Raw genomic sequence first — 26,616 nt, 5'->3', positions numbered from 1 at the left:
AAAGTCAACTTTTTTCTACTAATTCATCTAATACTTGATTACTTTCAATGCGATCCTTCCAGTTGATAACATCTCTAATTTGTTTATTCTCTACTAAAGAAAGCAATACATTATTCAATTTTTTTGCAGCTTTAAAATATTTCATTATTTATCAACAATATTTTGCAATACTTCAGAAATAAACAAAACTAAAAAAAAATTGGGTTTTTTTAACCCCCAAGACCCCTCTTTCGTTAAATACGACATTTAATCAACTCACAAATTCCAATGATAACCATTATAAGTTATATTCGTCCATTTATAAAAATTAAATTAAAAAAAAAATCCGTCATACAAAATATAACATTTTTAAGAGATTCTCCAACACATTTTTTTATGTAAAAAAGAACAACAAATAGAAAAAATAAGTAGGTATCACCATAGAAAACAAAAGTCTCCTAAAATGATAAACAAATCAGAATTTAAATAAATTTTTTATTTTATTAATTGTGTCAACATATACCTAATGTTTTTATAATACGAGTAGTTGATTTAATAATAAAAGAGGAGTGATCGAGCATAGCTAATCACTGTGTTTAAAATACTTATTATAGTATAATATTACAATTGAAAAAGAATGATTTTGTATAATTTTAATTTATACTTTATGCTTTTACAATTTACAAACATTAAAATATTTACTTATTTATTTCTTTACTTTATTATTTATACATAATAAATAATCATAGTCATTAATATCTTATAACTCAATATCTATCTTTCTATTTTAGATTTATAATTCTGCAAAACATAAATTTTGGTAAGTTCTGCGTTTTTGTACTTGTGAGGAGCTATAAGACAATGTCTTTTTTATTATTGTTATTTGATATAATATTTTTTATTCGTCATCAAAACATTTGAAGGCCAACTGCTTCACTTAAACACGTGTATTTTCTGCATTATAAAAATACCTATCTATGAATAAAAAAAAAAAAACAAAAATTAATAAAAAAAAAAAGGGGGCAAGATGGATCTATTCCATAACCACACCCCTATCCGTAAATACACCATTATTTTATAGTATAAAATATAGTAAATATAGTAGATATATTTGGTAGGATAAAAGACCAACTAGAAAATAAAAATAACTACATTATTGTTATTAAAAATACAATAAACCAATGTGACTATACAATATTATACTATGTGTTATATATTTATAGCCACGTATACCTTTGTACCTCTAAGTTTATCGTATATGTAGTATATATATTATATACCTACTTACCTATGATGGCTGTAAATATATAATTAATCATTGTTATACAAAAAATAAGAAATTAACTATTAAAATCACTATCAACAAATTTACTATAGTCATAAAAACTACATATTACAAGGCGTACTAGTGTACCACATATTGTCATTACTCATTACTCATTATTAACAAACTATTAACATATTTCATACACTAATAACTAATAAGAAATACTTTTTTTTTATTCATTAATCATTAATTTCAAATACTTATAAAAATATTTGTGGAATTGAGCTAAACTTTCTTAATAATTCTTATAAAAATGTATACACGAGACAATACAAACTACTCGTAGATCCATTTGCTAACAGAACTCGTACAGTCGCACCCTTAAAATTCAAATTTATTGAGGTATTTTCACTACTCCAAAAGGTGATGAATGATGACAGACAAAAAAAAGGAACTCATCATTGTAAAATTAATCCGTTCATCAATTCGTTAGAATCTAAAATATATTAAATTAATGTGATTTTACAGTATTGGGTATACTATAAAAGGACAATATATTGTTATAAAAGTATTTATAGTACTTGTATAAAATTATATAAATAATATAATAGAAACTGCTCATTTTACATTTTTGTTGTAACTAAAGATTTCTTAAAATTCAGTACGAGTAGGGTTCGTGTCGTTCGTGACTTGTTACATTAATAATGTTTGAAATATGCATTTTCAATCAAAACATAAATGACAAAAGCTCAAAAATAAGCAGATAATTTATTTGTTATTTATTAATAACCCCTTAAAGTAAATAACACGCCCGTATAAATTGGTCTCTATCTAACATATATACAATATAACAAATTTTCGTTCAGTAGAATAAACTATTCTATAATCAATACTTTAACATACAAAATTATTATTCACGGCCATCGATATGTAAATTAATAATAGTTAAATTATAGACTTAAATTTAAAACATTTTTCATTTTTTTAGTTATTTAATTGATAAATAGCTTCATCCAAAGAAGATAGAAATTTCAAATAGAAAACTGTTACTGTTTACCATACAATGATTTTCGGAAATTTTTTTATACATTTTGATGGACAAATCTGATATGGAAAATGACTAAACTTTTGGTGCGAATAACTTTAAATAGCTGTGTGCCGGTGTAGACATTATTTTGCTTTTCTTTTGTAATTTTCTCTAAGAATCTATGTTTTTGTTTTTCCATTTGAATTTTGAATGTAAATGTGTTGTCTAAAAGTTTCAATTACATTATGTTTATCTAAACCTGACAATATTATTACTAAAAATTTGGTATTAATACACCTTCATTTCAAAAAATTATCTATTTTTACTCATCAATTAATTTATACTTGTGTACAAATTTACTAGAATCAATTGTTTTCCTCTTTCTGATAAAATATTTTTTATATTATTTATATTCATACCTAAAAGTAAAAAAGCAAAACTCTTTTCAACGCACTATATAATATAGCTAAGTGATAAAACACTCATTACCCATTAATCATTACACATAAACTAAATCATTTCTATAATAATTTTGGAACAGTTACCTATATCAATAATTTAAATGATCATTCCTCTGTGCTAAATATTTAAAACATTGCGTTTATAAAGTCAGCATCAATGGCATCGCGGATAAAACTAATATAATAGGTATTTATCATAATTGAATAAATTGAGTTTATTAATTTATTCATACATTGAAAATACACAATACACATAAAAATTAAAACTCTTGTCTACAGAATATTATTTTTATGATTTTATATTGAAACCAAAGTTATAAGCAACAATTTTCGTGGAATGGGCGTCGAATGCCGACGAACAATATTGTCAGCGATAGTTGATAAATATGAGATTTACGTATTGCACAGTGTAACTTATCATAAGCCCACACATTCTTTCGTATAACACACCTAACTAACATCTTTAAAAATGTATACAAATTATTGAACAATTTTTTTTTTTTTAGTATTAAAAAAAATTATTTGTTTATTCTAATAAAATATGGTAACCTTAGAATAGAAAAATCGAAATATAACATTCTCATAACACGCTACATACTATAATATAGCACTGTTTATTTAAAGTTTTCATACAGAGTTATTATAGAGTTAGAATTTTAATGACCTAAAAAACCTAAAAAAATAACTCTATAAGAAAAAATAATCTCATAAAATGCTCGAAAAATAATAATTATATTAATGAATTAATAAATAATAATTTATATTTTTAAATATACAAATAAATTCATCTCCTGGTATAATGGCCAACGTCATTTTTTCTGAAATAAATAAATTATGAAATAAAATAATAATATTGTAAAACTAAAATTTAAATTTAAACTTAACATAAATTTAATAATAAATTGATGAAGATAACACGTAATCTAACATTATTATTGGTTATTAATGTTATTCTTCGGTTAGTCCAACGAGTATATTTTATACTATACAAATAATTAGTATTTTGAAATATTAAATATTTTTTGAAAATATGTCTACGATTTTATTTTAATGTTGTATCTTTATATGTTTGTGCAATAATTTATAACGACTATTTAAAAAATCGATTTAAAAATTTATAAAAAATATTACCCAGATTCCATTTTAAAATATAAAAAAAATGTCCGTAAAACTAAAAAAATTACCTCAAATTAAAAAAGTGCAAAAAATGCAAAAAAATACAAAATAAAAACTATATATTTAAACTCGTAGATGACCAAATCACATTTTGTGCTTGAAAAGCTATATCTTGTAAATCCTAAAAAAAAATGCAAAATCTTTTACTATCCTAGCCTTAATAATGATAAATATTTTGTTGAAATGCAGCAATACATATATACTTATACAAGGCGGATAGACAGGGGAAGACTGCTATGTCATATTGGGTGGCAACTCTAGTTTGGGATAGCTTATAAGTTAAAAGTTATAATTATATTTTCAGTAGCATACGCAGATTTTTAGTTCGGTTAAGGTTTTCACTGTGGATTAATCAGACACCCGTGGAAACTCTGCCCCCACCACTCTATAGCTAAATTAATAAATATCACCAACATTTTATAGCACAAAATAATTCTTTCAAATTTATATTGTATTAATTGTCTCCTTTTAAAATATAAAATATTTAAAAATAACATATTATTTAATAATATATAACTATAAACAAAATAATACAATAACTAAATAATATTTATACAGTTAAAAAAGTAATAATTCTATAAATTATATTTATTTATATTATTATCTTAATTTTTAATAAATTATTGTTCAAAATATGAAAAAAAAAATTTTGTAGGATGAATTTTTGAAGGGGGGGGGGGGTATAACCTAGAGCCTTACCCTTGCGTACGCCACTGTATATCTTTACAAAAAATAATATATCTATCAGTAACTTATACTATTAGATGTTTAGGAGGTAGATAGGTACATACCATATAATGAGTGATTGTAAACTCCATCAGAATACAGGTCAAGATAAAAAGGTAATAAAAGGTCTAATGTAAACTCCGCCAGTTTTTTTTTTTGTTTACTTTCTCAGTGCTCACATAATTTTAATTTACATACAAGACAAAACTATATATTTTTAGATTATTAAGTATAACAAATATTTATTATGATTTTTTAGTATAATTTAAATATTTAATGTGAACAATATGATATTATACTTATTATATTATAAATTTTTCAATAATATATCATATTAAATTTATACTTCTACCTGATTTTTTTCAGTGGAGGAGTTTACATGAACCCAATTTTATCTTTTTTTTTTTCTGGCAGAGTTTACGGTAAAAAAAGGTACTGTGTCGGAGTTTACATGAGCGATGTTCCCCATATAATATGTAAATATATATGTATTATGAACATTAAGTAAGCAAAATACCAAATAATAACATAGACTAAGATTTATTATTATAAATGATAATATGATTATTAGTATTATAGAATTTATATACTGTATGAAATTCAATAAATATGGTTTTATTTTTATTTTTGGGTATGAATAATGCAGGGTGTACTCATTAAGTTATCACATAAATTATTAAGTATGCAGGTAGGTAAGAGGTAAAAAACGCAAAGTAAAATTTTTTAAGATTAAAAAGGTAAATTAAAATTTGAATATTTAAAACGTTTTTTTTAATAATTTATTTTGTGTTTAATTTTTCTCTTCAGTTTTGTAATCATTCCATTCATCATACACAGCTGCTTTAATCAGTGCACGGCATACGCCTACACGATCGCGTTGTTGGGTCACGTTATAAATAATCAATTATCGAGCTTAATAGTTAAAACAACGACTATACTTCTTAATACCTATGTGTGTATACAGCTGCTATTATTGTTATCATCGTCCAAAAAAACAAAGAACACACTCGTTACCATATTACAGTCTTCAAAACCTACGTGTGTGGTGTGTGCTTGCACTTTCATATCGCCGCTCCACTCACAACTAGTTGGTAGCTATAGAATAATCATTAATCTGATTAATCACAATTTTACGTCATCGTATACGTCACGAGTGCTATCACCGACTGGCGATGGTATCAACAGAAACAAATTCGTACTACCGTACCATTGGCACAGACCATAGCGATCTGTGCGCACCGGCGATGCCGGCAGCAAGGTAACCGATTCGCAACGCCGATCCACTCGAAAACGTTAATCCGGCGGCAGCTCGGCACCAGATTCGCATGATCCAAACTCTGTGATTACAACGCGGAAAAGTAAACAAACAAAACAACAAAACACGGAACGACGCGACACGACCGTCTGTAACAATACGAAACGCCGCAATACTTCAACGGTCATACTGGTGACGCGCTGCAGTCGACCTCGGGTGAATGTTTTTCCGTATTCAAGACGCGGTTGCCGGTCTACATTAAGTGCATCGGTGGTTTTAGTGCTACAAGTGCACCTTCTAAGGTAGGTACAGGCGTTTATTATGTCCCTGAAGGTATTCAAAGAGCACGCCGAGTTGTTTCCAATCCGCGACATACCCGCTGTAGTGGCAGTGTTCCGCAGAGAGCTGGAAAAAAAAGAACCCGACCTGTTGCTGCTGTCGCTGGTGGCTGGTGCCATCGAGAATACGATGACTTGCGTCCGACCGACCACCGAAGTGTCAATTGCTGTTACAGCTGAAACCAACTTTGACTTTGATCAAGTACCACTGAGGCTACCCGACGTAGAATTGCACATTGTAGAAGCACTTTACACAAAATTCTACTCGGTTATCAAGAGCAGCGTCGACCCACTGCATTTCGATGAACGAAATGGACACGCCAGCCGAGAACTCGTGAAAAAAGTATCTGACGTCATATGGAACACACTGACTAGAAGTTACTATAAGGACAGAGCACACTTACAAAGCATGTATAGCTATTTGACCGGTAAGTGAAAATCCTTTAAAACAGACACTGTCCCTGACATATACCTATGTTATTGTGTAACATTTTTGTTTAGGTTCAAAATTGGACTGTTTTGGTGTCGCGTTTGCTGTAGTAGCTGCTTGTCAAATACTCGGTTACAATGATGTTCATTTAGCTTTGTCTGAAGACCATGCATGGGTTGTATTTGGTCCAGATGGTAGGGAAAATGCAGAGGTTACGTGGCATGGTAATTTTTTTATTATACCGATATTTAATTTAGATATTTTGAAAAACATTATTCCTTTATATTATTCTTTAGTAAAGCATTGATAACTGATAAATTTTTATTGATGTAAAAGTAATTAAAAAATATCTTCTCAGTATAAATGAATATTTCATTTAAGGTTATAAGCTCAAAATAAAGTTCTATAATACTTCTCCACTGTCATATTTTTATGGACATTTTTAAGTTAAAAAATGTAATCTTCATTATTATCATACACGTGATAACACCACCAGACAATGGTTTAGTAGCAATTACTGATTTGTTTGTATGAATTATAAGTAGTAGTTTATATGATTATCTAGATGGCCTACACTATTATTTTATTTATAATTAAATATACTAGTTGGTCAGAAAATTACAACTATTCTGCTCAAACCGTTTTATTTGCAATTTTAATTTAATCTTTAGAAGTATAGTATGGTTTTTTTAACATCAAGTATAAATAATTTGATTAATTATTTTATTTCATTTCAGGAAAGGGAAATGAAGACAAACGTGGACAAAGAATTAAAGATTCACGACCTGGTCATAGATCATGGCTATATGTTAATAACAACCCAGTAGTTTGTAATAGGCATATGGAAGTATCAGCATTAGTTAGTTCTATTAACCCAAGTATTAATCAATCTAATGATGCTTTGGAAGTTGCTACTCTTCAAAAACATCTTTTGTGGCTTCTTTATGACGAAGGACACTTATCTAAATTTCCACTTGCTTTAGGTAATTATAATTTTTGAATTAATTGGTACAAAATTTAACAAAAATTGCTGTTTTTCAGGTAATTTGGGTGATTTAGAAGAGATAAATGCAACACCTGGAAGACCTCATTGTACAGCTTTATTTGAAGAAGCTATTTCAGCTGCTCGTCTACACTATAGTAATATGTTTGTCTATCCATATACTTACCAAGGTGGATATTTTTATAGACACAATATGATTAAAGATGCTTTTGCAAGTTGGGCCAATGCTAGTCATGTTATAGGCAAGTAAGTTTAATTACAAATATACCACTATTTTTTCCTTAATAGTTAATTAATTCAGTTGATTTTTTAATGATTTCATTTTAGATACAATTTTACTAAAGATGATGAAGAGTTATATAAAGAAATGATGGATATTGCTTATGAATTAATACCATACTCATTAAAAGAAATGACATGTGGCAAAAGTCGATCAATATTAAATAATCCACAATGTTATGCATATGTGTTATTAATTTATGATGGTCTCTGTCTTTGGGAAGAAGACGGAACAACCCCAGTATTACATATTAAATGGGCAAAGCATTTTATAAATTCCATTTCTAAGTTTGATGATAGCGTGAGAACAAGACTTATCATATTAGAACCAATAATAGTAAGGCATTTTTATTTTTCAAAGTTATCTAAATTATAATTATTTTGTAACAACAGAATTACATTTAAAAAAATATACATATTTAATTGTACTCAAACGGTTTTAGGATCCTGAAATTGATAGAAGTCGAATTCTAAATTATCATGATAATAACATGAATAATAATAATCGTCCACTACCTAAAGAAATTTTAAATACTATACCGGGTACAGATGAAGAAACTAAATCAGAACTCCATCCTGGCATTGAAGCACTAACTGCGGCTTGTAGTGAACGAATATTGAATCGAGAATTCTTAATACAAGGTGGTGGAGAACCTTTTGTTGGTAGTTCTGATCCATTAACTTCTCCTACTATTGGACTTCAAGCACCTATTTTAGAAACAACAATAAAAGATGATGAACCTGAAACTAAAATTGTGTTGAGAAGTAAAAAGATGAGGAGCATGAAAGATCTACTAATTGCAAAAAAATTGAATACACAAGCAATTAGTTTACAAATGAGTGCTCAGTCTCAAGGTGGAAAACGTCATGCACCTAGAGATACTGCAGAACCTATATCCAAGCGGAGTAGAAGAAATAACAACTAATTAAATGTATACTAAAAATACATTAAACGTAAGTGCAATTTTTTCTTTCAAAAAATAATTTATTTTACATTGAAAGACTATTATGTTAGTTATGTTTTAGGAGTTAAAATACTTTACAATGGCCCTTAGTTTAGCTCAGTATTTTATTAAGAATCTCTTAATTTAGATACTTAATCTATTTATAAATGTATATTTAAAAAAAAACTTAAGTATTAATAATATTAAACATTTTAATAATAATGTTAATAATTTAACAGAAAAATTAGTTGTTAATGATAAAATGTTGAATTTGACAAAGTGATTAATTAGTGTTACCATAAAAAAATTAATAAATATAAACAAAAATACTAAACTTAAAATTAGTAATATCCTAGACTTTTGTGATTTAAAATTAATTTTTTTACTTTGCATGACAAAATTATAAGTTTAAGGTATAGATAGTGCTATAGTATTGCCTATCATATACAAATTATACAGTAGTGCAACCAAGGAATGATGATTTTATATTATAATAATTTAATTGAAAAAATGTAAAACGGATAAAAAAATATTTATATAAAATTGAGATAAATTATAATTTAGAATAAATGAAAAAAGAGGTATACTAAAAATGTTTTCTTTTAGTAAATAGTTTGTAATTTAAACTTCAAATTATTTTTGTTGTGTAAATTTCAATAATTTACAATGTTTTTATGGTTTACATAATTTATATTTTATAAGCAAAATAACTAAAATAATTAAAATATAACATACCTTATTATTTATATAACTTCTATATATTTTTAAATAAATAGTACTTAATTCTATCAGATCCTTAAAAAAATTCTGGTTGCGCTACCTATACAAGGTCTAAATTTTCATATTGTATACTGTTATTAACTTTTAGTTACTTCTATTTAAATATCCTATAAGTTATGACTAAGTCACCATTTTAAAATTATAATCACATCTTAAATATTATAGAATACAGTATTATAATATCTTAAATTTCTGATTCTTTACAACTCCCGAACTGGGTATAAAATGTAATATTTAATACTTAAAAAAAAAATCTTATAAATAATATATTTAATTAATTATACAAGATAAAAATAATTTTATTACAATATTTATCCAACAATTCAGTATAGTAAAAAAAAAACCATTTCAATAAAAGCTTAAATTTATTATAAATTTTAAAGATTGAAGTGACTTAACTTCTAATTACCATACATTTTGCAATGAATAAATTAATCATCATTATTTATCTGAATTCAAAAGTTTGAAAACCTTAGATTATATTAAATTATAAATATATAAATGTAACAATTTTATGAAATTATTATTGTTTGTATTTACTTGCCAATAAGTTTTAATTTGTATAGTATAGTTATTTATAAATATAGTCATAGGCATAACTAAGAAACTACTTTTGATAAATTCTACCTAAGCTCTGACAAAATGTATTGATAAATAATTGACTTTTAGTATTCAAAAATAATTAATTGTAAATACTTCTTTGTCTAATAGTTAAATAATTACACCTTTAAATATAGGTAATGTGCATAATTACAAAAAATAATTTTAATCATTCCACATCCCAAATTAATATTAATATTACAGGGTTTGCACAATATTTTGAATTTACTATACTGAAAAAAAAGTGACATAACTGTTCAAGTTATGCTTACAACTTATGAGCAATCTTAATGTGATCCTTAGTTAATGGATGGATTATATGTTTGTAAGGATTTAGTAACCTGTGATAATGAAATAACCATTTTATAATTTGTATTTATAAATATTTTTACATTGTCCTACATATTATTCTTTAACCGAATGTAATTGTATACAATATCTCTTCATTTTGACATTTTTTTTTTCTTTAAAACCTTTTTTGTTAAATAATTTTTATCTTTCTATTTATTGTTTATTACTTATTTCTTTCTGTTATAATTATACTTGAAAAATAGTCTTGATCATAAATATATTTTTTTAATGTTTGAAAATAATTTATAATTTATTAATAGTATCTTAAGTTAATAGGAACTAGTCAAGTAGCATATTACAGTTTGATAATTAATCTGTAATTTTTTAATCCCCAAACTAGTTTTCAAGGGAATTTTATTACTCTCATTTTTTTGGAGAGATGAAGAGGGGAGATTTAAGATTCAATAATTTGGCTAATTTCACTATATATCCAAATCTAATAATATAAGAATAAAAATGTATAGGTATGATAAATAGACGAGTAGTCAATAATATTTTGTATTATATGCCAAGCATTATACATACTTACCACCATATTTCCTTTCGATAAAGAAATTGTTTTAAATTATGACTTGTAATTTTTAAATAATTTTATAATTATACCCAATATTTTGAATTATTTAAGATTTTTTATATAATTTAAAGAGTGTCCTATGGTTGTACAAACATAATTTTTTCTATTGAGTACTAACATTTTTTTGGTGTAAATTTGTATAAAGGCAGATTTTTTTTTCTTTTATATGTTGATATATCTAAATCAAAATCTTAAGTAGTTTTTGTCATTTTAGGTTATCAATATGTATGTACAAAGGATAATAGTCCCTAAAAATTGTTTTACAAAAATATAAAATTGGATCTAGTAATTATTATACTTACACAATTTTACAAATTATAAAATATTATTAAATCATTAATAATTACTATAATTTTCAAATCATTATGGTCTCTGTATCTTTCTTCCTCGGAAAAAAAAAAACAATTAAATTATACGAAAACCGCTTGTGCAAATTTTTATTTAGACAAATTAAAATGTTCAGAAATGTCTGCATTATAATTTATAGGAAATAATGGTAATTCTCATCTAGAAATAAATAATTTGTATCGCCACTGGACATTCCTTAAAAGATATATAAAAAAACTGATTTTTAAGCATACTCAATAACTCAAAAAAAAAGAAATAATAATAAATAAATAAATTGCTCATTAAAAGGAAAAAACAGGTGAGAATTGAATCACTCCTGTGTATCAACATATTATGTAATTGTTTATATTACTATTATGCATGTGGATAGTAAACTCAATGAACAGAAAATCAAACCAATTTAAAGCTATAAACCTTGCAGATTATTTTACTTATATCTTATTAGAATTATGATCTAAGCAAAATTATTGTATTCAAAAAAATCACCCCCTCTTAAACCCATTCTTACAATCTAGACTTTCTATATTTTTTTAGTTTTTATTTTATAATGCAAACAATTTAAACAATTTGATTCCTTATACTTACCCTTGAAGATATTGAAATTATTTTGTTCTTCAATGACAATATTGCACTCAATATTTTATTTATTGTATATTGTTTGGTGTATCATTGTTATGTTTTAACTTGTTTTTTTTTTTTAACAATAATACTTAATTTTAAATACATATATATATTTGTATGATGAAATTTTAAACCTAGTCCTTGCGATTAATATTTAACTGAACGTCCCAATTGTTTTGTTAACCAATATTTGTGAAACATTTATCATTACATTATTTAAAAAAATTTATTAAATATTTTTAAATGTTTTATTTCATGACAATAGTTATAGGTTATTAAAATCTAGTAATTTTTTATATTCTATGTAATTTAATAACAATTTTTACCATTAAAATAATAATGATAGTTGTTTATAATATATTGTAATCATTGATCTGTACTGATAAATAAATGTAAAATAATTAATATTAACATTAATTTAAAAGTAAATGGTATTTAAACTAAGCTTTGGTTTAGATTATTTTTATAGGTAAAAGGGAACGCATATCTTTATCATTAATATGTTTAGGTTTCATAATCTAATGAAAGTTATTTCTAATAGTTGACTCTTAAGTATTATATTAAATAATTTATCGATTATAATGTCAGTTCTTGCAACATTTATAAACTTAATACTAAAATAACGATTTGAAAAATGTTTGTGTTTAAAATTGATTTTTATATAGTTTTGTAATTATGCAGTAACTAAAAATAGTACAGACATGAGACCTCTTAAAATTCATTTTTAAATAGTATTAACCTACTTTTAAATTTTTTCTAAATTGTCTTTTAAATAAGTTTTATCAAACCTTTAAAATACTTGCTATGAAATATTCCTAAAAAGTAAATTATAAGTAATTATAAAGTTGGTGTATTACAGAAATTGTTCTTATGTTTAATAACTTATGTATTTTATCAAAAATAATTGTTACAGTTATTTGATCAGCTATAATAATAATAATAAACTACAATTAAAAATATCACAAGATGCAAACAAAAATATTTTCTGTGATGTAGATATTATGAGTAAACTACATAAACAATATTTCTGCTATAAGTAACTTATTATGTCATTATTCATTGAAAATTGGAATTCACTTAAAAATTTTCTACTTTTAAATGGAAAATTTAACTTTTTTCAAGTTTATTTATTTAACATAAAAAAAATAGTCAAGTGAATAATTATAAATGTAAGGTTCTTCATTTCATAAAATTATTTATTTTTTAAACTATCACTTTAAGAAAACTGTTGATAATATACATCACAATACATATTTAGTAACCAAATATTTAAATTTTAAAGGATTGATTAATTTATTTATACATAAATCACAAATTGCAATATTTCTTTTATCCTTGATTAACTACTGTCTGTTATTTAACATATAAACATCATATTGTACAGTATTTTTTTATAACATATTATATTGAATAATTAAAATTAAAATAAGTTTTAGTTGCGATTGTTAACAGCATTCAATATTTTAATTGTCTTCCCTGTATAATTTGTAAGTATTTAAAATATATTAAGTTGATAAAAATTGTTTATAACACATTTTTATTTCAATTAAACCAAGTTCTAGGTAACATTATAGTTAAAACTACAATATAAAAATATTATAGTACAGGTAATATTAACAATAAATGTTTTATATATTATAATATATTTGAAAAATATGTAACTTTTTTATGTTTAACTATACACATCACAATGTTAAACACCCTATTATTTATAAGAATTAATAATAATAAATTTAATTTCAGTTAATTTTCATTCATGATATATTAAAAACGATGGTATTTATGTTGCTTTTTGAGAATATTTTATTTTTCATAAATTACTTTGTTTCAGTATTTGGTTAAGTTTTCAGTATTATATGAAAACGTTATGTGAGTTATTTGTTATGAAAAATCTTGTCTATATTTAAGATTGGGTATTATTACTTCAATTAATTGTTCTTCATAATTTTATTGTATTTTATTTTTTGCTTTACTGTTTGTTGTATTATTGTTAAATAACATTAATTATACCTGTTCTTAATAAAATAAAATGTATGACATGCTTTGAAGTTGAATATATTTGTATTTTATTCCTAGTATAAATCTATCCTAAGTATAGTTATAAAAAGATAATTTTATTTTTTTTAAATAGTAACAACAAACTTAATATGTTTTATAATTAATTGTATTCACACTTCTTAACATAATTAAATCACATTAAATATTTCTATATAACAGTGTAATTAGTACTTCATTTTTCTCATTTTAGTATAGTTAAATAATGATTGTAAAACTATTAAAACATTATTAGTATTTAATACTAACTAATATTCAATCAAATAAAATAATTATTTATATCATAAAATTCTAGACTGATAAAATTCTGTTTCGATTCGTACACATAATTGAACTAAATTATCATAAGCTCTGACAGTTGCAGCAAAACGATTGTTTAATAATGGTGTTGTTATGATAGAAAATAAATGACCAAATACTAAAGCATCTAAATCAGTTGGCCTAAAAAAAATGTCATCAATAAAATAAATAGTTCATATATAAATAATTAATAGCATACTTTTCACCAAAAAAATATTTCTTGTCAGCCAAAAACTTTGACAATGATTCACAGATTCTTTCGACTTCTTTAAATACTTCATCCAAAGATTTTTTTTTCCAACCTAATACATCTAAATGTGATAAAATTTCACGGCGCTTATAATATGTAGCCCAGTGGTTCAATGGAAAAGGATAAACTGAGCTATACCTTGGCTTAGTGAGTTCTTTATAAGTAAGTTCATGATTCCATGCTACATAAATCTAAATATAATTAAAATTATCTAATTGTTTCAAAAATAATATGATGTAAACAAACCTCAGCATTTAAAAGAACATTATTTACTAGTGCCATGTATACTCTAAGGTCCCACTTTTGAGCTTCATCTAAATGTGTAGATAGAGAATAGCCCTAAATATAAATGTATCAACATTTAATTTAATTGAATACTTTAAATAATGTCTAATCTTACTTTAGATTGTGCAAAATTGACGATTGGTTCAAAGTCAGCAACTAAAAACTGGCCTGCTTTAATAAAAGGCACTTTACCTCGATGTGGTGACATATATTCGGCATTTTCTCTTGCTTCGACAATGAATTCCAATCCAGCCATTTTTAAAAATGTTTTAACCGATAAACATTTTGAGTTGTCAGGTAATAGGATTTGTTCTGTTTCATAAGGCTGGTATAATACTGTGTTTTTTGGCCACTCGCCTTCACCTGTAAAATAATGAATAGAATATACAAAAAAAGGCTAAAATAAAAAAATGTTTACCACAAATTTGTGTTCTTAAACACTCTTTTGTCAATATACTTGATGACATTTTGAAATCTGCCATTGTTGATTACTAATAAACATAAAAAAATATAAAATGTATTAGTAATAAATAACTAACAATTAACATAATTTTAGGTGCAATTTTAAAATACTTGACAATAATAATCATCAGCAATAAACATTAATTGTTTTAGTTTAATAAGTTATAATTAATTAGTGGGTAGAATACAATGTTTTTAGAAGATGTTATTTTATGGTATGTAGCATACTACAAGGGTACCTAATTTAGTAATATTAAACTTAATAGTTTTAGATTATTATTCATTCAATCTTAAATTTTTAGTAATATAAAAATCAAAAAATCATAACGATTTAAAGAAAATAAGTACCCATATAATAGACTAATAACTAAAGATTAAAAAACATTATATAATTTTATTTTTTATAAAATTAATTGTTGGCTAATATAAATAGTTTAAATATAAACAAAGTACCTCTGTAATATAAAATAAACATACAAAATATAATTCATGAAAACTGCTGCAAATATTGTTTAGAATATCATTATTTTATTCAGAGAAAATAACATTTCATAAAAATGTCAGACATAAGACAAAGTTGTAAAGGACATTTGAATAACTTAAAAACATGGAGAAATCATGTTAGAGTCAGACGTTTATGCAGAAACTTTGTATTGCCAAATAACAAACTACGAGAATTTATGAACCGAATAAGTTCCTGCATTGACGATGGTCTTGATAAAGAAAAACATTCAAAAGCAACAATCAAATGTTGGCAAACATATGTGCAAGACATGCCTACTGGTAATGAATGTGGAAAATACTTAGCTCTAGATTTGGGTGGTTCAAATTTCCGTGTACTCAATCTAGAATTAGGAGAAAATAAATACTTTAAAATGAATCAAAAGGTATATGAATGTTCTAAAGAGTTAATTAATGGATCGGGAACAATATTGTTTGATTACATAGCCAATTGTTTGAATGAATTTGTAAATACAGAAGGATTAAAGGACAATACCAAATTGCCTTTGGGTTTTACATTTAGTTTTCCAATGTCACAGTCAAACATTAATCAAGGAAAACTTGTAAGATGGACAAAAGGTTTTACATGTGAAGGCGTAGTTGGCCAAGATGTAGTACAGCTGTTGACAAATTCAATAAACAATATTCCAGACTTAAAAATTAACATTTGTGCAATTTTAAATGACACTGTTGGCACTTTAATGTCCTGTGCTTGGTTAAATCCAAAAACTAGAATAGGCTTGATTATTGGTACAGGCTGTAACTGTTGTTACTTAGAAAAAGTAAACTTAAAAAACTAAGGTATTTATATTTTTAACAACTAAATATAATAAAATTTATATTTTTAGGTAAAAAATATCCAGCTGTATAATGGGGACCAAACAAAAGATGAAATGATTATTAATCTTGAGTGGGGTGCATTTGGAGATAATAACGAACTTGAAGATTTTCATACTAAATATGATAAATCTGTTGATGAAATTTCTGAAAATCGTGGCCAACAAATTTTTGAAAAAATGATATCTGGACGCTACCTGGGAGAATTGTTAAGATTAGTATTAGTAGAAATGATTGAAAACGAATTAATATTTGATGGCATAAAACCATCAATACTTAATGTTCCTCAATCATTAACTAGTGATGTGATATCCCTAATTGAGAATGATCCACCTGGAACTTATACAGCTACTAGAAAATTCCTTCAAGGAATTGGTGTGGTCAATCCTACAGATGGTGACTGCATGAATATTAGATATGCAGCAGAGTGTATTTCGAGAAGATCTGCATATTTAGTTGCTGCTGGACTAACAGTCATATTGAACAGAATGAATGAAAAAGATGTGATAATTGGAGTGGATGGATCAGTATACAGATATCATCCATTTTATTATCAGTTGCTAGTAGACAAGATTAATGAGCTAGTTAATAGTGGTATAAAATTTGGTATTATGCTTTCTGAAGATGGAAGTGGAAGAGGTGCAGCTATCCTAGCATCTGCGGTTTGTCCACTATAATAATACACTTTGTTATATGACGTTCTTGTATAAATAAAATTATAATTTTATACATTGGTTGGTTTATTTTTTTTCTATTTGGTATAAAATAATTAATAATTCAACTATAATTAAAAATTGTCTTATATTTGGCAGGCAATTAGGTGATTGGAGTATGTGTTAAAAATATAAAAGGGTTAAATCAAGGTCTTATTACCTTACAATAGAAGATCATGAATCACAGGGTTAAAACAAAAAAATACATCTATAGTCTATACATACATTTAATTAAAGAAAATAATAAAATAATAATTAACAATTATTAGTAAACAAACATCCAAATATCATACACTGTTTATAGATTGTTATTTGTTAAATATAAACATAGGTAAATTTCTTATACGTAATATAATTTTATAAAAACGATTTTGATAATTTCGTATCAAAATAAAAAATACACACAGTATTTCAAAACCAAGGCCGAAGTTTATTAACAAAATTGTAATGAACAATTTTTGGAATTTGACGGTAATACCAATGATTATGTCCTATTATTGTACCTACCTATTTATAATTAATGGTAATACTTACCACTCGAAAACAGTATTAAAATTTAAAAAAAATGCGAAGATATAAGCACTGGAAATTTTGTTATGAATAATTTAATAAAAATATTTCAAAACTTCAAATTGTTGATTATATTTTTAAATAACTTTTTTAATTTGATTGCAATGTTATTTGCTGATACTGTGTTATCTGATAGTGATAAAACTACTGATTATAAATTTAGTGATTAACGAAAGAAAGAAGGGAGAACAAAATGCAACAGTGCTGCTCGCTAGCATATGACTTCAAGTAATACCATATTTTAACGTATGTGTTGTCTACCCCGATTCATGGTTGTGCGTGCCGCATTGACTACTTATTTGCTTATCGAACTTTTTGTTAAATGTTAATAAACAATAATCGTAAAATTATAATCACACACCTAAAGTCATACGATCACACGCGACTTACCTCTTCTTACAATCTCCATTACCCTCAAGCCAGCCATCCGTTTGATAGTTTTATTGAGCTTTTGTGCATTAAGTGTTGACGTTAATATTTTATTTGCTTTCAACTGAACTAACTATGGCCGAAGCAATGAGACAAACAGTAGCGTCGCTTTTGCAGGGCATTGAAAGGTATGTTATGTTATTTGAGCGCATTGTTGGTTGAATTCGCATCTTTTCGATTTCGTCGGTAAATTGCATGTGCGTTTAATTATCCACTTTCAGATACAATCCCCAGCATTTGTCTACCCTTGAACACTACGTGGAAGTACAGTCTCAAGAGAACACGTACGATCTAGAAGCGAACCTTGCTGTTCTCAAAATATATCAATTTCATCACGATTATAATTTGGATATCACCGTGCAGATCATGTTGAAGGCGATCACCAACTTTCCTCATTCTGATTTCGTGCTTTGCAAATGTCTGTTGAATGAAAAATTGGTAAGAAATATTTTTATTAGATTTATATTTTTATTTTCCTAGGTATATTGATTTAAAGTGTGTAGAATGCTTTTAGATTTTAAGGTTGATCAAATCATTCAAATTTTATTAATTTTTTGTTATTAATAAACAATTATCACTAATTTCTAAATAGAATACTACAATCTATAATCAGTTTAAGAATGCATTGATTGATGACTAAAAACTGGTGTTGTCAGGACATACAGTTCCCTCCAACTGCAATTGTATGCAAAAAATAATTTAATAAATAAATACATTTTTGATTGCTATCAAAGGTCTACTCAAAACTTATGTATTCCATTCACATTTAGAAGCAACTTGGGGGGCGATGACCAGTTTTTGTAGGAGGCTCACTAGTCACTCACATAAATATTTTCTTTGCTTAATCAATTACCAGTAATATAACTACAGAACAATGCCCTTGTGTGGAAAGTGGCGACCTAGATCACTTCTGAATGTGAATTAAGTAGACTACAATAAAATATAATAGACTTAATATTGATCATTCAATTAACATTTTAAGCTTTAAGAAAAAGTAAAAACTATATGTTCTTTTTAAACTTTTTATAGTACTAATTACTAAGTAATAATTTATGACACCTTTGTTAAAAATATGTTTATATAAAAAAAATTTTTGTTTTTATATACTAGCCATCCAATTGTTTTAAAGATTTATTTACTGAGTTTTTAAATAATTTAGTGTCAAGAAGCTCCATTAAGTCAAGTATTATTCTTGGCTGATCTATTGGAAAACTGCAACTTCAAAGAATTTTGGTATAATGTTCATACCATGCCTGAACTGTATGCTAAAGTCAATGGCTTTTTAGATTCTGTGCGCAAGTTTGTGTGCCATGTAATTGGTATAACATTTCAGTCTATTGAAAAACATTTTCTTATGGAATTACTGGGAGGGATTGACGGTGTGTAATAATCAATTATATTAAAATTTAATTTAGTATACTAATTAATAATCATACTTTTCAACAGATGCTGCTTTAAAACATTGGATACTAAAATATAATTGGAAGGAACTGGATAATAAATATGTGTTTGTAGCTAATCAAGACGAAAATATCAAAACCAAAAATATTACTGAAAAGATTGATTATGAAAATATTTTGGGTGTTATGGCAAGTTGTCGTTAATTTATAAAAGTTGTAAATTCAAATGCATTTTTATATCAATACATATGTTTATTAACAATAAATAATTGAAAGAATGCATTATTATATTTTTATTGGAATGATTTAAGTATGACTACACATCATGCAATAATTATTAAACTATCAGTATTAATTTAAAAATTAAGGTTATAACAACCTTTTACATTTTTAAACTATTTGAAAATTGGATAGTAAGAATAAATTAAATAACAATAATATATTAATCAATATACAAAATAATCTGAGTTGTCTATTTATCTTCAACTACTTATCGCAAGAAATTAGAAAATTTTCTTCTGGTTTTAAAAATTCTTCAATTATTCCTTTAACCATTTCTTTCAAGATACTTTTCAATTTTTTAAGATCACTAAAAATAAATTAAATTATAATAACATTATTAGTTAAATTATAAAAATATACATTAAATAAGACTTACGAAGAATTTTCAGGACCACTGCATAATTCAGCATAATATTTTATTTTGGGTTCAGTTCCACTTGTTCGTAATGTAGCGATTAAACCATTATCAAAATGAAATGTTATCATTTGAGACGATGTTGATACAGGCAATACAGGCTTATGATCTATTGTACTTGAATCATATCCAGTTGTCAGGTCTCGGACCGATTTGATTGAATATTGTCCTCCAAGAATGGATTTTGGATACTGTAAAAATTAAAAAAGAAATCAAAACTTTCATCATGTTAACACGTTAACCACCAGCAGTCATACAACAGATATTTGTTATACGCCAAACATATTTTTCAATGTTATTCAAATTTGTATATACTAATATTTAAAAAAAATTGAAAAGTTATATATTATAGGTACATTATTGTAGCACCATAGAAAAGTTAATAATATAAAACTGAATTCATTTATGGTCGCTGGCGTTAATGTGGCATGGTAGTAATGATGATTTGTTGGCGCTGGCGGTCACAAATTTATAAAATTTGAGAATTACAGATGACTACTGGCGGTCATATGGCGGTTAATGTGTTAAGAGTAACATAAAATTAACAGTTACATTGTTTGGCTGATTATTATTTTGTCTAATAGATTCAAATATTTTCTTTATCATCAAGCTATCGTAGCACATAAAATATGAGTTTATAGATAAATGCCAACCATATCTAAGAAAAATAAAAAATTTTATTTACAAATTAAATATTACATTTTAAATAAACTTACAGTTCATATACAAATTTTAAAGCTGAAGATAATGTATTATTTATGCTTTCTAAATATATAGCTAATTCTGAAATTTTAACAGCAGCAGATATTCCATCTTTATCCAAAACCTCACTGCTGCACATGTAACCGATAGACTCTTCGAATGCATAAATTACAGTATATCCTTCAGCAGAAAGCTGTTCAGCTCTATTACCCATCCACTTGAACCCAGTGAGTGTTTCCTTGGAGTTAATTTTAATATAATTTGTTTAGAACATGATTAAAGATAAACTAAATATATTAATTTCAGCTTGTAATTTAAAGGAATTACTTACTTCAAATCTGATTCCTTCAATTTCAGCCATAGATTTAAGTATTGCAGATGATACTGTGCTTGACATTATAACCAATTTAGGATGTGTTTTACCGTGTAATGTTTTGTAAGAATGTATTAACCACCACCCTAACAAAGCACCAACTTCGTTTCCAGTAAATATTTTCCAGCCCTTCTTTTTCATCCTAAAAATAAAATTAGCTTTATCATACATTTTAACTAAAAATATTTTAAAATAATTATATTTTCATATGTTACCGACGTTCAGCCACAGCCAATCTGTCAGCATCAGGATCATTAGCGAGTATAATACGACTATGGTTGTTATTAGCTGTTTCCATTGCTAATTTTAATGCACTTCCTTCTTCTGGGTTTGGGAATGGAACAGTTGGAAATTCTGGGTTCGGATCTTTTTGTTCCTCAACAACTACAACTGGCTAAATAGTGTGATTCAAATATTTTAATAACTACAACATAAACTTATTTATAAAAATATTATATTCATGATAAATGCATTGAATACAATTTTAGTAATTTCCATATAAACTCACATTAAATTTTGCATTTTCAAATACATCTTTTATGTAAGGATAACCTACACCATGCATAGGTGTATACGTAAAAATTATATCTGTTTTCTTTTTATCTAAATTGGGAAACAACATTTTGTCAATATAATTATTGTAATGTTTCAGCAGATCGATTAATGGATTTATTAACAACTTATTATTATAAATATCTTCAGTATTCCAGATATCTTCAGGCTCTAAATGTTCAGTTATGCTTTTTTCAATATTTTTATCAATTGGAGAAATGATCTGGAAATATATTTGAACATTTATTTAAGTTATAAAGTGATTAGTGAAAACAATAATATTCTTTAAAACTTACTTGAGCGCCATTTTTCCAGAATACTTTATAACCGTTATCATTTTTAGGATTGTGTGACGCAGTCACCATTACTCCACCACAACATTTATATAACTTAATCCCAAAAGCTACAAATGGAGTTGGGCAAACTTCATTCATAAGATATACTTTGACAGAATGTTTTAAGAAAACTTTTGATGTCAATTCTGCAAATCTAAAATGAATTACAACAATTAATAAAATTCTCATTAACAAAAAACACAATTAAGTTCCACAACCTTCTACTATTGTATCTTCCATCATATCCAATAATAATACCAGATGTTTTTAATGAATCCCCAAAGACACTAAACATGTAATACAAAAGCCCTTGAGCAGATTGTACGACTACCAGATCATTCATTCGTTTGAAACCAGGACTCATCTCTGCTCTCAGACCCGCTGTTCCAAATGACAGGCGACCATCAAACATATCTTTTATTTTATCCACATTTTTTTGTACCAGTATTTCTGCTAGTTCTACAGCATATTGTTTTGACTGAAAAACACGGCTATATAAAAACAAAATGCAATTTGTTCCACGGAAAAACTGTTCTAACAATAAAGTTTATACCTGATTCCATGAAAGCCAATTTTTTACCAGTAATTCCAAATATTCTGGCAGAAATGATGTATCCATTTTGATAATAATGCACGTTTTCTAAAAGTAATTTCAAAAGTAACAATTTTAAGCTATTGGTTGTAAGTCTTAACTTTTCATTGTTAATTTTTTTTAATTTGGTAATTTATTGTGTCATTTATAATGTGTATAGATAAAGAAAACAGTTGTTAGTGATAAATATTATTGTTTATTATCTTTTTTTACTATTAACAATTATTTATAAGCGTATTTAATAAACGTGTTAAATCTATTAAATATTATTATATAGTTTAAAACTAGTATAGTGCGGTCAGCGAGACTATTATAAAAGCTTGACCGTCAAGCGACAAGCACCTATTTTTATTATAGTAGCCGTTTTCGTGAAAATCAGCGACTCTAAATATTTTGGTTGTTTATGCAGCCGCGCGATCTATTTTCGAAATGAATATTTTTTATTACAGTGAGTATGTTAGGTTAGTTTTAAATTTTTATCTAAAGATGCAGGCAAGCGTTAAGGCTCTTATAGCTGTTTTATAGACAATTTTGAATACCCTCCGAAAATGTACAATAGGTAGCGTATAACGTATAATAGGAAATAGCCAGTTATAGTGTGACCGGGCGATTGTAAACTCCACCGATTTACAGGTAGTTGATTTTAGGGTTGGATTTATAACATGTAAATTCCACCGATACATTTTTTTTACCTGAAAAAAAAATGTAAACTCCACCGATACGTATCTTTTCGTCATTTAAGGCAAACAATATTACCAGTATACAATTCGTCAAAGCTGCATCTAAACATTATCAAACCAAATTTTAAAACCTAATTTTAAAACCAAACAAATTTTTTTAAAACCTAAATTTTCTTTGATTAATTATTTTTTATTCATTTATTTTAATTAACATTATTTTAACATCGAACTAGTGATCACTATTATTTATTATTATATCATTTATTTTAATATTGTGTAAAAAAAGATATAAGTATCTAAATATAATATATATAAATAATAAATTTTTATTTGATTTTTATGATTTTTTTTTTTTTAATTATTGTTAATTATTATTAATAATTATATATTTAATAAAAATATAATAAATCTGCACCCACATAAATTATGTAAACTTAATTAATCAGATTGGATTTGGATTACAATTTTAAAAAAAAACATACCAGTGGAGTTTACATTTTTTTTTCAGGTAAAAAAAACGTACCGGTGGAGTTTACATTTTTTTTTTCAGGTAAAAAAACGTACCGGTGGAGTTTACATGAAAAAAGGTCTAAAAAGGTCGCAATCGGTGGAGTTTACATGCGCCCGTGTGACTGTCGCATGTCAATACCTGTAAAATTTAATACAAATCTAACCATTAAACCATCTTCTATATAATCTGTATGTTAGACACTAGACATCTTTGCTTCGTGTATGCTGATTGTTATAATTTGAACTGAGTTTGTTACGAATTTCTTATATATAGCTGTTACATATTGTTTATTTGTACATTTTTGTTTTTGCGGTTTTTCTCTATTTTTTTGGGTATATTGTTTAATTAAAATGTCGATCCGGCCAGATATTCATTCACAAACCAAAAAAACCATATACAATGTGTATAATTATTTTAAAATGTTAGCTAGTAAAGAAGAACAGCCGGAAGTGGCAAATTTTTTCCGACGATGTCAAGGAAGGACGGCAGATGCTTGTGTGGTGAGTCGGTCTACTGTCTACTGTACAGGATTTGTACGGAATACAAAACTATATCTATTGGTGTTGAAAAAGAGATTGGTGTCGGAAGTTCTACAGATATTAAATTTCGATCCCCTAGAAAACGTTATAGTCGTGAAAAACCTGTCATCGATCTTGACGATTTCGTCAGCGAAGTGGTCAGAAGGGTCCATAGTTTTTATGACAAGAGAGAATTTCCCACTAGTGCATATATTTAAGCGGCATTGCGAGAAAAATTTGATTACCGGGGGTCAAAATCATCAGTAAAAATAATTTTGAAAAAACTTAATTTTAAATATAAAAGATGTAATGACGGTCGTAAGTTTCTCATGGAGCGATCGGACATAGTAGCTGCGCGCGTAACATTTTTACGTAAAATGAACGAATTTCGTACAAATGGTAATACTCGACCAATAGTCTATTTAGACATGACTTGTGTTAACCAAAATCATACTCGGGGACATATTTGACAAAACCACGAAAATACAGAGGGCTTTAAAGTACTTGGGAGAGGCAGTTGGCTTATAATTTATCATGCTTTGTCTCCTTCCTTTGGTTTTGTCAAAGATGCAAAATTAATTTTTCGCTGTAACTCTGGCAATACCAAAGATTATCATTCACAAATAAATGCTTCAATTTTTGAAAATGCTAATGAACTTGGAAGAGCCCAGTATTATTGTTACGGACAACGTATCTTATCATTCTGCATTACTTGAGGACTACCCAAAATCAAGTAGTAGGAAGGCGGATGTTCAGCAATGGTTGCGCGAAAAAAATATAGAGTTTTCTCCCGTAGAAACACTTGATGAACTACGGGCGAAATTCAAACTTGCGATGCCGCGTGGAAAAATTTATAAGTTGGATCAATTGACACACCAAATGGGACATGAAGTGGTAAGACTTCCACCTTACCACTGGTAGTATAATCCTATAGAGTTAATTTGTGCACAATTCAAAGGGAGTGGCTGAAAAAAATTCCACATTTAAAATTGCTGACTTTGAGGCACTTGTCCATAAAGAAATTGACGCGATAACTGCTGATGATTGGGCCAAATGTGGTGAACATTGTGTGAAAATTCAGGAGGAAGATTTCCATAAAGCAGGACTGAGGGACGAAATATTAGAGCCGATATTATGAACAATTTATCCAGATGACAGAAGTTCGAGCGACGATGACGACGTAATTTATTAAAATTCAAAAACAATTGTAAATATTTTAAATGTTGCTGTTATTATTTTATGTTTGATAATGTGATAATAAGTTAGTAAAACATGTGTACTATAGAAATATAAAATGTTATGTCTTAATATTAAATGCCCATTTCATGTATACGATACCCGTGCGTATTATACGGAACCGTTGAATAGCTGTGAAACAGATCTGTATAACAAGTATATAAGTGTTTAAAATTATTTTACGCGGTAAACCATCTTTCGTAGTTCTAATAAAAAACAGCCACCAGGAGCGTGACGGTCAAGCTTCTAGTTTTGCTGGTCGCACTATATCAGACATCAATCTGAAGTTAACAAAACATTTGACTTTTTATTTTTAACTTTGGTCTTTGGTTACCTATTATTCTTTAGTTCTTTACCTAAACCTATAATAAGTAGATTGAAGACGCGATGAATGGGGTAATGCAGTTATCGTTAACTGTTTTACTAATAAGAATTGATAATCGTTAAGACATTAATTTC

The 26,616-nt window shown here is 26.6% G+C and overlaps 6 protein-coding genes across 10 annotated transcripts; 4 read left to right on the top strand and 2 right to left on the bottom strand.

Annotated features, from left to right (window-relative positions):
• The first annotated feature begins 5,623 nt into the window (after window positions 1-5,623).
• On the top strand, window positions 5,624-10,688 carry LOC112601890 (menin). Of its 2 annotated transcripts, XM_025349753.1 has the most exons (7): window positions 5,624-6,657; window positions 6,731-6,883; window positions 7,397-7,642; window positions 7,701-7,908; window positions 7,990-8,278; window positions 8,385-8,895; window positions 10,470-10,688. In XM_025349753.1, the coding sequence occupies exons 1-6, from the start codon at window positions 6,213-6,215 to the stop codon at window positions 8,865-8,867; spliced, it is 1,824 nt and encodes a 607-aa protein (XP_025205538.1). In that variant the 5' UTR covers window positions 5,624-6,212; the 3' UTR covers window positions 8,868-8,895; window positions 10,470-10,688. The 2 variants fall into 2 exon arrangements, with proteins under 2 accessions (XP_025205538.1, XP_025205537.1); XM_025349752.1 differs by lacking the exon at window positions 10,470-10,688 and having other exon boundaries at window positions 5,625-6,657; window positions 8,385-9,000.
• Window positions 10,689-14,434: 3,746 nt separating this feature from the next.
• LOC112601793 (metaxin-2) lies at window positions 14,435-18,207 on the bottom strand. 2 transcript variants are annotated; one of them, XM_025349573.1, is made up of 6 exons: window positions 18,070-18,207; window positions 15,468-15,540; window positions 15,165-15,412; window positions 15,011-15,103; window positions 14,714-14,955; window positions 14,435-14,655 (listed from the first exon to the last, which is right to left on the bottom strand). In XM_025349573.1, the coding sequence occupies exons 2-6, from the start codon at window positions 15,529-15,531 to the stop codon at window positions 14,496-14,498; spliced, it is 807 nt and encodes a 268-aa protein (XP_025205358.1). In that variant the 5' UTR covers window positions 15,532-15,540; window positions 18,070-18,207; the 3' UTR covers window positions 14,435-14,495. The 2 variants fall into 2 exon arrangements, with proteins under 2 accessions (XP_025205358.1, XP_025205357.1); XM_025349572.1 differs by having other exon boundaries at window positions 18,097-18,207.
• On the top strand, window positions 16,069-17,526 carry LOC112601629 (hexokinase type 2-like). The gene is made up of 2 exons (XM_025349338.1): window positions 16,069-16,794; window positions 16,861-17,526. Exons 1-2 carry the CDS (start codon window positions 16,069-16,071, stop codon window positions 17,524-17,526), a joined length of 1,392 nt encoding a protein of 463 aa, XP_025205123.1.
• Window positions 18,208-18,440: 233 nt separating the features above from the next.
• LOC112601917 (eukaryotic translation initiation factor 3 subunit K) lies at window positions 18,441-20,173 on the top strand. Its single transcript, XM_025349803.1, has 4 exons — window positions 18,441-18,689; window positions 18,783-18,999; window positions 19,721-19,940; window positions 20,008-20,173. The coding sequence occupies exons 1-4, from the start codon at window positions 18,637-18,639 to the stop codon at window positions 20,163-20,165; spliced, it is 648 nt and encodes a 215-aa protein (XP_025205588.1). The 5' UTR covers window positions 18,441-18,636; the 3' UTR covers window positions 20,166-20,173.
• Window positions 20,174-20,356: 183 nt separating this feature from the next.
• Window positions 20,357-23,380, bottom strand: LOC112601914 (phosphoglucomutase-2). 3 transcript variants are annotated; one of them, XM_025349799.1, is made up of 10 exons: window positions 23,174-23,379; window positions 22,839-23,111; window positions 22,582-22,774; window positions 22,242-22,508; window positions 21,949-22,127; window positions 21,692-21,875; window positions 21,375-21,598; window positions 21,211-21,316; window positions 20,620-20,849; window positions 20,357-20,550 (listed from the first exon to the last, which is right to left on the bottom strand). In XM_025349799.1, the coding sequence occupies exons 2-10, from the start codon at window positions 23,030-23,032 to the stop codon at window positions 20,448-20,450; spliced, it is 1,680 nt and encodes a 559-aa protein (XP_025205584.1). In that variant the 5' UTR covers window positions 23,033-23,111; window positions 23,174-23,379; the 3' UTR covers window positions 20,357-20,447. The 3 variants fall into 3 exon arrangements, with proteins under 3 accessions (XP_025205584.1, XP_025205583.1, XP_025205585.1); XM_025349798.1 differs by having other exon boundaries at window positions 22,839-23,098; XM_025349800.1 differs by lacking the exons at window positions 20,357-20,550; window positions 21,211-21,316 and having other exon boundaries at window positions 20,704-20,849; window positions 22,839-23,098; window positions 23,174-23,380.
• A 55-nt stretch (window positions 23,381-23,435) lies between these two features.
• Window positions 23,436-26,192, top strand: LOC112601918. The gene is made up of 2 exons (XM_025349804.1): window positions 23,436-23,660; window positions 24,830-26,192. The coding sequence occupies exons 1-2, from the start codon at window positions 23,642-23,644 to the stop codon at window positions 25,186-25,188; spliced, it is 378 nt and encodes a 125-aa protein (XP_025205589.1). The 5' UTR covers window positions 23,436-23,641; the 3' UTR covers window positions 25,189-26,192.
• Window positions 26,193-26,616: the final 424 nt, after the last annotated feature.

Source organism: Melanaphis sacchari, unplaced genomic scaffold (assembly GCF_002803265.2).
Source record: "Melanaphis sacchari strain LSU unplaced genomic scaffold, SCAv2.0 Contig7_pilon_pilon, whole genome shotgun sequence".
Lineage (NCBI taxonomy): Eukaryota > Metazoa > Arthropoda > Insecta > Hemiptera > Aphididae > Melanaphis > Melanaphis sacchari.
Note: the sequence above shows the minus strand (reverse complement) of the source record. Positions and strands in the feature narration are given on the sequence as shown.